General features: G+C 38.5%; 1 protein-coding gene across 16 annotated transcripts in view; it reads right to left on the bottom strand.

The window, feature by feature from the left end:
- The window catches only part of LOC134529035 (forkhead box protein P1-like), a 565,106-nt gene that overhangs the window by 232,563 nt on the left and 320,026 nt on the right, over nucleotides 1-12,517 (bottom strand). For all 16 annotated transcript variants that reach the window (XM_063362713.1, XM_063362717.1, XM_063362720.1 and 13 more), the window contains exon 2: nucleotides 9,162-9,278. In XM_063362713.1, coding sequence (XP_063218783.1) covers nucleotides 9,162-9,278 — 117 coding nt within the window. The remainder of the gene's footprint in view (nucleotides 1-9,161; nucleotides 9,279-12,517) is intronic.

The following is a 12,517-nucleotide window of genomic DNA, read 5'->3' as shown; positions in this document are numbered from 1 at the left end:
GGAGTGTTGCTGCGAGCGGGGAAGAAGGGGCGCGGGAAGTGAAGTGGCGTTTCGCAGCGCGGCCACCGGAAACTGCGATAACGAACTGTTGAGAGAACTGCTATTCCCGTCACTGAATGAAGATAAATCAAGAGGCTTATTTCGCCAGGTTATCTGTCCGCCGCTGATCCCCTAGCCTCGTGCTCGCACGGCGGCAGGGACGCGACTGCTACGAAGATGCCGCCGGCAGATTAGACCAGACACACACTGCAGGGCAAGGCAAGACCATCACGTCATCGGAGCCACACTCTTGAAAAAATCTCACCTTCAATCTACAAAGAATGCTGGTACTTTGAACCAATCTTCTTGGTATGTTAACAAACCATTAAAAAAAAATTGGTCGTCTGTAAAGTCGGTTTACGGACGATAGTTTAACGTGACAACGTCATAACAAAACATTGATGAAATGATTGCATACTTTTATGAATAAAATTGAATCATTTTTATTTTAATAATAAAAGAATAAATACTTGAAATTATACTAGTAATCAGTATTTTAAAATGCAAGAATAATTAACCTTTATTGCCGAAATTGTTTTTGTAATAAGCAATGAAAACCACATTAACTTTTCACTTCACTTTATAAACAGTCGAGTGGAAGAGAGATAGATGCGGCGCAAGCGTACAATGAGCGTAACGGGACACAGCGTAACGGAACAATGTGCGTAACGGGACACAGCGTAACGGAACAATGTGCGTAACAGGACACTTTTTCGTGCGTGCAGCCGGCGTCAATCGATTTATTAGACGTTGTCACGTCAAAAACTGGTTAAGACTCCAGTAAGAACGCTTTTATTTTGCCAATGTGTGTGTTTAGTGTTTACATTTGTTTGGAATGAAACATACAACCCCTGAAGTCGAAACACGGCGTAGATTCAACGAAGATTCAAAAGTTGTTTGGAATTACGAGTTAAATTCCTTTACTGTAATTTCTAAGGGTGTTAGCGAAAAGAGTCGAGCTTTCCAAAAAAAAATCAGATGACAGCAGCGGCGCTCAATGGCGTGTTCGAGTCGCAGCACTCTCGCGTACTTGCGCACTTGCGCACTTGCGCACTTGCGCACTTGTGCTCGCCTGATCGCCTCGTGCCTGTCTGCAGCGGCCTCGTGTTTGTCTTCGAAACAACAGCCGAAATGAACGGACAATAAAACAGCCGAGGCGGCTAAGTGCGTCTACCGGCTGGCCTCATGCGTGTCCGGGTAATGAAAATTTTGATTAATTTCCACCGGCCCGCTCGGGCGCCGCGCCTAGGGGATTCTTTTATTATTTTTAACTCATTGTTTTAAATAAACACTTGCTGCCCCTTCCCCCCCCCCCCCCCCCCCCCCAACGAACCCCTGGGAAGAATTCGGCGACCGGGCCGCTGTCTCTAGACCCGGGGCTTTGAATATATATACTGTATAGAAGTCGCGAGTGGATAGAATTTACTCTACGTTTTTCAGAAGCGTATGATGAGCAGCTTGGGAACTTCACCGCTGCAGTGCGCTGTCGTAACGCCCTGTATCTTCTTAGTTATTTACACTTTAGAGCGCAGCACTGTCGCCCGCTGTCATTCCCCGCACCCCCCATCAATCATTCAATGCAGCTCAAGGTCGTTCAACGAGGGGGAAGGGGTGTTTGAAGAGTTCGACACTTGTCCGCTAGAGACCACCGCAAGTCGATGCCCTAGAGATGGTGGCGATTGCGGCGGTGAATTAACCAACTACCTCAAAACCGTATTAGAAATTGTAACCTGGGCTGGCGACTTCTATACAGTGTATATATTCAAAGCCCCGGGTCTTCCCAGCGACCCCCGTGGGGACTTAACTTCTGCCCCGCCCACCGCGACCTGACAGAACAGCCCCGGACGGGAGGGGGTGGGAAGGGGTGGCTCGTGATCGAGCAGAGGTCGCGCGGCCGTTTCGGCTCGCTTGTGTGCTGAGGCATCTTCGCTCCGACCCCGCAGATGCTGGTTCTGGTCAAAGAGCGCGTCCCCAGTCGTGGGGACTGTCGACACAAGTGAAAACTTAAATTTTTGTTTTATAAATGTGTAATGTGAAATAATTTCTACGTCGAATGTACGCAAGAAAATGATTTTGGTATTATATCACTAGCATGTCGGTGACGGGAACCCATAAGTTTTGCCCCTACCAATAATAACTTTAAAACTAAAAGAAATGAAGTTTTTTTCATTGCAAGAATAAAAAATTATTAACTTAAATCTACAAATAATCAACATCATCTCTAATAAATCAATATCCTGACATTTGTAGAAATTCACACCGTAAGTAAATAAACAAAAGAAAAAATATAACCTCAACTTAATTACCTACTAAAAAATATCAAATACTCGCAATATGTACCACATTAGAATTTCTTTGGAATATAAAGATAAAACTAAAACTTGTATCTTTAAAAATAGAATAAATTAAGTTTTATCCTTGATAGATAAAAAAATTAACACGTCACGTGACCATGTCAATGACGACTTACATGAATTTACTCCCTATCCAAACCTTCATATAGAAGTTTTCACTTTAAAAAAAACATTTGTGCATTTATCAACGGAGTTGGTGTTTAACATTTGATTGTAACTAAATTTGAATACTTTCTGCTTCTATTTACTACCTTAAATAAACTTAATTTAAAATTATTTTTGCACTTTTCATGCTCCGCGAATGCCAATGGCGCAAAGAAAGGACAAAATCGCATTTATCTTATAAAAATGAGCAATAAACTAACTTCAATACCAGCGAAGACATTATATAGCCCGTTAATGATTTTCTGCGCTTGGGGCCATCTGTGGTTTAGTATGGATAACTTAAATGACAACGACTAACATATTTGTAAAAATGTCGATAACGATAAAATTCATACATATAAAAATATTAAATGCCATATCACACAGCTTCATAGCTCACGCAAAAGTGTTATAGTTTACACTATTCACAAATAATACTTTAATAATTTTTAAATTTATCTTGAAACAGGAAAAATTTAAATAAAAAACTTGTGATCCAAAATCTATGCCAAGATACTAAAAGTCCTGTCCTATAGATGGAGCCACGATTATTTTCAAGTGTTCATTGGGTAGCAATGAAGAATTGAAACATATATACAATTGTTTTCGCGCAGGTGATTGGCCTGCAGTGATCTTGACACGCCCTTGACGACCCTGGCCCAGTTGTAAACAAGAAGTGGTTACCCAATCACGTATGACCCGCCAAAGGATGCGTGCGACGTTGTTATAAATCAATGAGCAACCTACAAATTTCAGTCGAGCCGGGATTTAACAATCTTAGCTCTAACATAATGTTTATAAAAGGGCTACATTAAACTGCACTACTTACTCGCAAGTAGTATAGCTTGGTATGTCCGAGCGCTGGCTTCTGGCTGAGGAGCCTGAGCCGATGTGGATTGTGACGTCACGGCGGCCATATTGGTGTCAAATTTACTCAAAATTCCTTTATAAATGACTCAAAATTCCTCAAAATGTCTAGAAATTGCTCTGTTTCGAGGGAAAAGTTCCCATTTTGAGGGAAAATTTCCCGCTCATTCCTCAAAAATGCAAAAACTCGAATTAAAAAATGCCTCAAAAGAATTTTGCCTTATAAAAACCAAAAATTACCCATTGAGGCTTAAATTCCCTGTCGACGAGCCTCCAATAAGCCTCTGGAGTGGATCTTTGACCTTGACCTTAAAAGTAAACTTTAAATTATTTTTATTTTTATCAAAACATTCCGAAAAAATTCCAAAAATATAAAAAAAAAATTCTACATTTCAAACGTTTAGTTACTCAATACATTTAAGACCTTGGATAGATTCCCGACGAGAAAAAAAAACATGTAATTTAATAAAAAAATTAAAATTCATAATAAAAATTTTAATAAAATTTTAGTAAAAATCTTGCTTACGTCACACCAGCCAGCTTGGATTCTAGAACGTTGCACTTTTCATTTTGACCACCATTTTGATAATCCGTTATTTTTATGCTATGAAATTGGGCTCACCGGGTTCGAACCAGAGACTCTAAAGTGATTTTTAATCAAAATTTAAATTAAGTATTTTTTTTAATTTTAAAAATTTTCCCGTTTTTCTAGCATAAAAAATACAGATTTTCGAGATGAAGGACAGTTTTCAAAATGCCGTTAAGTTCTTATTATTAAAATTGTATTAAATAAATAATCTTATTAATGTTTAAATGTTTCCCAATTTTATAGCATAGAAATTAGCTACGGATATTCAATATGGCGGTCATAACGAAAAGTGCGATGTTCTAGAATCCAAGATGTCTGGTGTGACATATGCAGGATTTTTATTTAAATTTTATTTTAATTTTAATTAATTTTTTTAATTTTTAAATTAAATTACATATTTACTCTCGTGAGGAATATAACCGAAGACTAAATTTTATAAGTAACTAAAAGTTTGAATTAAACTATTTTTTTTTATTGGTACTTTTTTCGGAATTTTTTGTTCAAAAATTAAAATTTTTTAAGTTTAATGTCAAGGTTAAGGTCAAAGATCCCCTTCAGAGGCTTATTGAAGGCTTTTAGATGGGTTTTTTAAGCCTAAATGAGTAGTTTTTTAATTTTCTAAAACAAAATTCTTTTGATGCATCTTGAATTTCAAATTTTTGCACTTTTCGAGGAATAAAAAAGAAAATTTTCGTGTCATCTATCCCTTAGTGGCCTTGGAATTCCGCGGGCTTACAGATGCCACCGCGTGGAGTGGCGTGAATAACGCGCTGCTGTTCTGGATGCTTCGAGCATCGGGTCGGCCCTGAATGACGCAACACGACACAACCACTCCGGTCAGTTCCAGAAGGACGGCCAACGGATATAAAAGCGGCAACGCCGGCCGCCGCAGGATTTCCAACAGGTGAGTGAAGTGCGTAGAGCGCCGGGACCGCGAGAGTGCGACCGAGTGGCGCGAGGCTGTGTGTGGACAGGCGCGAGGTGAGGGGCGAACCACTGTGGGACTAGCTCCAATGGGGACTGGACAGATGCTTAGTGACTTGTGAATACACATTAAGTGTGGTGATTTAATTAGTAATGTAAATATTAATAGCAAATAAAGCTAAATTAATTGGGCTAACCTTACGAAACAGTTTTTCCCCACTCGTTTAAAGAAATGGGATCCTGGTTTACTAGAAATGAAATGATTGTTTGTATTTGTAACCGCCAGTAGCGTTGAAGCGCCGGGCGCGGGTGTCTGACGGAGTCGCGAGGTCTTGGAGCAGTTCAAGTGTCCCGGCGGAAGCGCTGGGAAAAGTGCGTCCCAGAAGACGGATGAGCCGAGTCAATCACGAGTGACGAGTGCGGAGTTAGTACACCGCGCCGCCGCCCCAACATTCCCATTTGGCGGCGGGAAATGAGTGTGGCCACAGCCCCGCGCGGCAGGAAATAAAGTCCCAAGACGCGGCCCCGCCCCCAGTTGGGCTGGTGTTGAGTCGAGGGTGACAGCCCAGACATACCAACACTGCGAGATTGATCGTTCCTTTCTAATGGAAAACCAGCGAGAAGGGGGAAAGGGGACAACGTGCAAAGATAATAACAGAACTAAGTTGCAGGGTTGGTGATATGGGCTCAGAGTTGTCTACAACTCAAGACAGCCGTTGGAAAGCTGAGAACAATCAGAGAATCATTTGCAGCCCGGGGAAATTTACCATACGTCAGGTTAAAGAGGTTTAAATTGACGTACAAATGTCTGTGTACCATGACAAACAGTTTTCTCCGGGGGGTAAAGTTTATAGTTACGGTAAAACGATATTCGTCCATACGCGACAGTTTGTTATTCTGAGTTTTTCGGTGAAGACCCTACCGTTTTGCGAACGACAGTGTATGAAGTTACATTAACATCAATCGAGTCAACTCGCAATACAATTGTTCTAACGCCGAGATGACTCGATGAATGCAACGATAATGCCCCCAGCTCGTTATTGTTCCGAAAGCCCACTGGCATTGTCGCTGGCACGCACTTCTGACGTAACACACGGAGGATGACGTGTCGTGGTTTCACCGACGTCATTCTCTGCGCGTGACGACAGCTTCGACGGCAGAAGAGACGTCTGTGTGGGGCGCCAGGTGACTCGAAACTACCATGTCACGGCTGAACGTCCAGGAGAAAATTAGGAAGTTGTGAGGCGTTTTGAAAAACTTCATAATCCTGTTAAAGCCCAGACGGAGGAGCAGAAGTTTCGTTTCGCTTCAATCGAGAACAGTCGCTTGCTGAGTGAGCAAGTTATTTTGGTCCAAGAGCGACAGTAAACCAGTGTTACGACACCAGTTCACCTAGCGAGTAGGCACTTCAGCGCCTAAGTCGATATTCCGAGAATATTTACATAATATACATTTTAATATACACTTAATATGTAGAAGAAATAAGATAATTTTTAAGGACGTTTCAGTATATTTTATGAGTATAGTTATAATATTCTATACAGATGAAATAGTTTTACAAAATAATTATAAGCCAATATTATAGGTGTGATTAAAAATAATATATCAGTATGACTTAAACAAGGTGTTTATTATATTAATTAATTCTTCATCCTTTATGAAGCTACATATTTATTTCAATATATTGTATTAATAATTCTTAATAGCTTACTCTTTGTCAAGACAGTTTTCACGTGAGTGTCTGCATTTTCCCGCTACCTGCGTGAAGAAAGCCGAGTCAAAGCTTGTAAATGGGGGTCGGATGGAAACGTAATGAAGTCAGGGGTGAGCAGGGAAGGTGTTTGCAAATCGCGGAAGATGGCCGAGAGATTGCCAGAGCCACCTCGAGTCTGCTGACTCTTGAACGGCGATGCGCTATTGTTGCGCACAAGTCAAGGGTGACTACTCGAGGAAAATCCGCCTGAAAAGCCCCCCCTTGGAGAAAATCAGCAAAAGAATCTCTGGAGATTGAACCTGGGACCGCATTGGTGGGACACCAGCTTTGTCCAGCGTGAACAACAGGCATCCTACGTATACTCTGTTAGAAATATTCTTTATGTTGGTAGGCTGTTTACTACATTCGGGAAGGTTTTTGAGATACGAAATTTTGTACGTGCTGTTGAACTGCATGATACTTTTCGAGTAATAGCATTTTCGACAGGCAAATATAGTTGTTTGTTACTACATATCAAAAAGTGTTTAAAGCCATGTCAGGGACAGAACTAAGGATACATTTACAAATGTTAGCCTGTAAGTAGATTATCATTAAGAACTAAAATCTATTTAGTACCTCTGGTATTTAAAATTGTGATACGTAGTAGACCTTCCTTGCCATCATCACTACTTAAAATATGCAAAACACTAAAAATCAATTTAGTAAATAAGTACAAGTTAATGAGGTGAATAAAATATTATACATACAAATATTTCTAAAAAAAGTCATTTAATATTTTAGCATAGGAAAGATATCAAATGCTATTGATTTTGTTTTATTTTTAGAGCTTTTGAAATATTATAAACGACATGACTCAGGACCTAATTTTTCAAACTTTTAAAATAATATTTAAAACGTGGAAGTTTGTTTTGTTGCTATTTTTGGGTTTGGCTTTTTTCAGTTAAGGTCGCAAAATACTTTGGAAAACATTTATGTAAATGAAGTGATGAAACAGGAGCAACTAAAATCGCAGGAAAACAAGAAACCGCAACCATTATGTGGCGGGAAACTCCGTGCCAAGCATGGCTGAGGAGCAGTTGCACAGAACATGGCGACAGCCTTCACTCACACAAACTGCTGGCCTGTTAAGTTATAAAACCGCCGCAGTTACAGGAAGTTCTCGTGTGTGTCCTTACCACTAATAATATATATTTTACATAGTTACTTAAGGAAACACTGTGTTCTAATGACATTCTAAATCAATTTCCTTCAAGACTTGAACAAATTCTATTGTATTTCTTAAGAGACAATAAAAATTATCTTTGTTTTACCATGGAATATTTCATTGTAATTCATATTAATTCATTTTACTATAACGGAATTAATCCTAAAATACATCGTGTCTCTAGCCGGTGTCTACAATTAAACATTCCAGCTACTCTAAACATTTTAAAATAAAATTTTGACACTATATCTACCAACCGCTTACAAAATTCAAGTTACACATATGCTACGTGGTCTAAAATTGTTATCATGTGAAAACGTAAAACGATAGATAGTTTCAACTGTTAACTTTTCCTTGCATTTCATTACATCTTTTGCAAAATGTTTTGGTGTAAAAATTTTTGTGAAAAAATTAATTTTTTTAATTTTAACAATTGATTTTTTTTTACGTGATAAAGTCTTATAAATCGATGAACGCCGGCTGCACGCACGACAAATTGTCACGTTCCGCCTGAGCCGAGCCTTCAAGAACCGGCCAACCACCGTGGGAGAAAATCTTATATAATATCAAACAGGTTAAGGCGGGCTTTTTAACTAATTGTTCGTGATTATATTTAAACAAATATTTTATATTAAATTTGCAAAAACTGTAAATAATATATGAAAAATAAAAATTATGCAATTTTTCATCAATGTTTTCTTATGAAGTTATCACCTAAAATTATCGTCCGTAAACCGACTTTACAGACAACCCTCTTTTTTTTTTTTGCGAAAATATTTTCAGCAGGTCAGACTGCAAACCACAGCGATTGTTCGAACTCTCACGATCTTAAGAAATATTTATATGTGATGTAGATATTTAAGGGCGAATCATGAATTGCAGACACAGACGTTATCTTTGAAAGATCTGTGCAATGGGAGTGCATGACTTGATGTAAGCTTTTGGACATACGCCATTGCTAAGCACATGTATGTCTGTAGAAGAAAACTACAAAAAAAAAACCCAAAAGACAAAAACAAAAACACAAATTAAGCAGAAAAATTGCAAAAAAAAGCAATTTTTTTGCTTAATTTGTGGTTTTATTTTTGTCTTTTGGGGTTTTTTTTTTTGTAGTTTTCTTCTACAGACATACATGTGCTTAGCAATGGCGTATGTCCAAAAGCTTACATCAAGTCAGACACAGACGTGTATTGAAGCACACCAAGCGGTCAAATGTTCCCGTGAGACGTGTGTCGTCGGCGGAGGTGCACCCGGTAGACGGGTCGGGAATGTTCCGGAAGGCCGGTCGCACGCTGTGTTGCACGGGCGGCGCGCGGCGGGACTCACACTGGCACGGGCGTGGCTCCCGCGCAGCGCCGCAGCGTGCCACGGCGTGACAGCCTGGGTCGTGAAGTGCGCCTTGGCCCACGAGCTGGTCTCGAAAGGGCTCTCCCCCAGGTGGCCCTGCGACAGAGGACACCATCACTTCACAAACCACTTCATTTCAAAATACACTCGCGTACTCTCAACTAAACATTTCAGCACCATCATTTCTAGCAGTCTCACATATAAGAAAACAACAATCACTGATACATGCAAGACACCAGCCAGAACAAACTCCATCTTAAGGTAAGTTCAGAAGAAGACCAACATTTACCTTTCTCTAGTAATTTTTGTTTTATATTTTAATGAATGAATATAATCGCACTGGGTAACAAATTGATGTCACTATTAATAGGTGTTTCATTATTTCCTACAAAACTTTAATTTTTATCAAAAAAGCAAACAATTAAAAAAGTACATATTTAATTTTAAAGGCACTAATCTTGTTTAATGTACCGTAAGGAGATTCAAATTTTGCTTTACTATTATTATGTATATTCATGTGATTTTTTAAAATAATTTTCTCAATAAATACTTAGTATGAGAGAAATATGAATAAACTAAAATTATCTCACTATATTTATTAACTATATGTTGATTCACGACACATTATAAATTTTTGTTTGAAATAAGTTTATAATACCTTTAAATGATGTATTTAAATTTATATATTTAAAATTGTGAAATATTTTATTCCGATAGTATTAAATTTAATATTTAGACAAATGCACTAGAAATGTTAAATATGAAATATACACTATTTTAAAAATTATTATAAGCAATTACTTTACTAAAAATCCTAATAATATTGCGTTGAATAATTTACTTGCTAATTCAAGTTTCAAATAACAAAATGCAAATATGAATATTAAGTAAAATAAAAATGTTCAATATTTCAATAAGGATATAAACAAAACTATTTATTGGTAATGACGAAACTATAAATTGCATAAGTAAATTGATGCAGCTTTAAAACAAGATTTTCTGTATACGTTTAAACAATTTGTAACAGTGAGTCTTCTATAATTTTTAAGTTAATTTTTTTAGTTAAAACTTTTTCTGGAGGGGTTTTAATTTCCAATTCGCTATTTTCTTATTTTAAAAAGTTATGGTCGCGTCAGTCTTCGCACATTAATTGTTTCTAGGGTAAGAGCTATTTTTCTGTTGCACAAACTCGTCCCAAAAATGGTAAAAATATACTAATAATTTTGATAAACATACTGCATACATTCGAACATTTGACACTAAATTTTTCTTTTTATAAGTGAAAGTATTTTTTTTTGTGAAAATGTTTCTTATATAATGTCCATACGATATTTTTCTATGTCTTCACATCCAGAACATAAACGAAACAAAACAGCTTTGACAAGATATGTGGTCAAATTGAAGGAGGCAAAAACTGCAAAATGTTCAAAACTTATCAGCTAAGCATGTGTAAAGAAAATTTTACAAAAAAAAATCTCACACTTTTGAGGCAGGAAGTTTGACTTCCAGTCGACCTCGCCTTGATGCGAATGTGTTTGACTTGCAAATCGTGACGTAGGTATTCTCCGCTCTACGATAGGTGTAGGTCACTGAACGAAATGCGATCAACAACTCTTACGACGCATAAACAGGTATCGATTCGCTCTCTTCACCATTTTCATACAATTGCAGTTAGGAGCGGGCAATAATTTCATTTCTAAAAAAAAGGGGGGAGGGTTAGAACTACATATCCCGCTGTTTGCTTTCAAATTATTTTATATTATTGGTGTGAATGATAAAATTTTATAGCTTTTTTTATGATATTGGGGGGAGGGGTGTTTATATATCCTTAATTTCCCGTCTGTATACGCCCTTGATTGTAGAGTAGTCGTATGTTACTTGTAGATGCTATGGAACATAAAAGAAAATAAAATTGTTATTTCTTCGTAATGTAAAATGGTATCAACGAATAATAAATAAGGTACCTGTCCATTTTGATTAAATATAGATAAAAGGATATTTTGGGAATAATTTGCTAGAGATTTTTTGTGTCACTTTTCTTTTGTAAATATAGCCTCAGTTTACTAAAAACTAAAACAGTAGCTTATTTGTGAGCTGTAAAGTGTAGCCTGAGTATATTTAAGGAGTAAAATAATTGGATAACGACATATTAATCATTTCGTAGAAATTCATCGTTTATTAAAAACCATGATTTTATTAAAACGATTCATTTTCAAGCAGAACAATTTTCTCTTATTTAGACAGGAAAAATGGTTTGCATTTTATTAAAAAATTAATCCAAATATATAATTTTCAATACTAATATGTTATAAATGTTCCAATCTAGCATAACATCTCCCATTACTTTATGCTCTTCTCTAACTTGAATGCTCTTTTGCTTGTGATAACAATTTGCAGTAAGTTCAAATACACATTTTGTAAAACTGCTTGAATTAAAAAATGCAAGAAATTTCTTTAAGATATTGTACTTTTTTTTATAACACACGAGTAGAAAAAGTTTCACCAAATTCTGACGCGATTTTTTCTTCCATTGCACGAACCAGTAGGTATATTTTATGCGTGTTTCACACCGAATGACATTATCTGCTCACTATCAAAAAAAAGTTGTTCGAAGGAGCAGAGATTTTAAAAGTGCTCTATCAAGCGTAAAACGAAATGCCTATGGGAGTCTGGCCCGGCGCCTGGTAGCTTTGGGGTGGTCGCAGGAGGGGGGAGTGGGGTGGTCATGATCCAAATTAATGAGACAACGCTACCGCAGATAAACAACCAGCGGGACATTAGCGGGCGAACGAGAACGAGTCACGGGCTGGAGGAGGGGTGGGGGAGGGCTGGCTAGAGGGGGGAAGCGCCACGCGGCATCTAGCTGTTGCCGAAGAAATATATGCGTTCCCCGGCTTCTGCATGAATTGATTAAAAAAAAAAGAGTTCCCGGGAAGGGGGATTAAGGATCGCACGGAGGAAACGACGGAGTGAATCTCATTACCGGGCCGTGTTTTATCACAGCGCTGATAACGCGCGAAAAGAGGACGCTCAGATACCTGCGCAGCCAATAAAGGTGACCCCGGGTCACTTCCGTGTCAGCGAGCGTCGCAAACACGTCCGCGACTCTCTCACGCGAGCGCGCGCGGAAAGCTCAACTGGCCAAGTCTCCGAAAAACCAAACTCCTCGACATTTCCGGGTTCCCCTTCCCCTCCCGCGCTTCAAGCCATACTTCCCCCTCTGCACGCGTGCTTCGCGGCGCGACAAGTCTCGTTCCGTTACCCAGGCCGGGCGCATCAGTGCGCTGCTCCGCCACGGAGCGAAGTGGTCTCTCGTTCCGATTTCTGGTTCAAAT

This window comes from Bacillus rossius, chromosome 2 (genome assembly GCF_032445375.1).
Source record: "Bacillus rossius redtenbacheri isolate Brsri chromosome 2, Brsri_v3, whole genome shotgun sequence".
Lineage (NCBI taxonomy): Eukaryota > Metazoa > Arthropoda > Insecta > Phasmatodea > Bacillidae > Bacillus > Bacillus rossius.
Note: the sequence above shows the minus strand (reverse complement) of the source record. Positions and strands in the feature narration are given on the sequence as shown.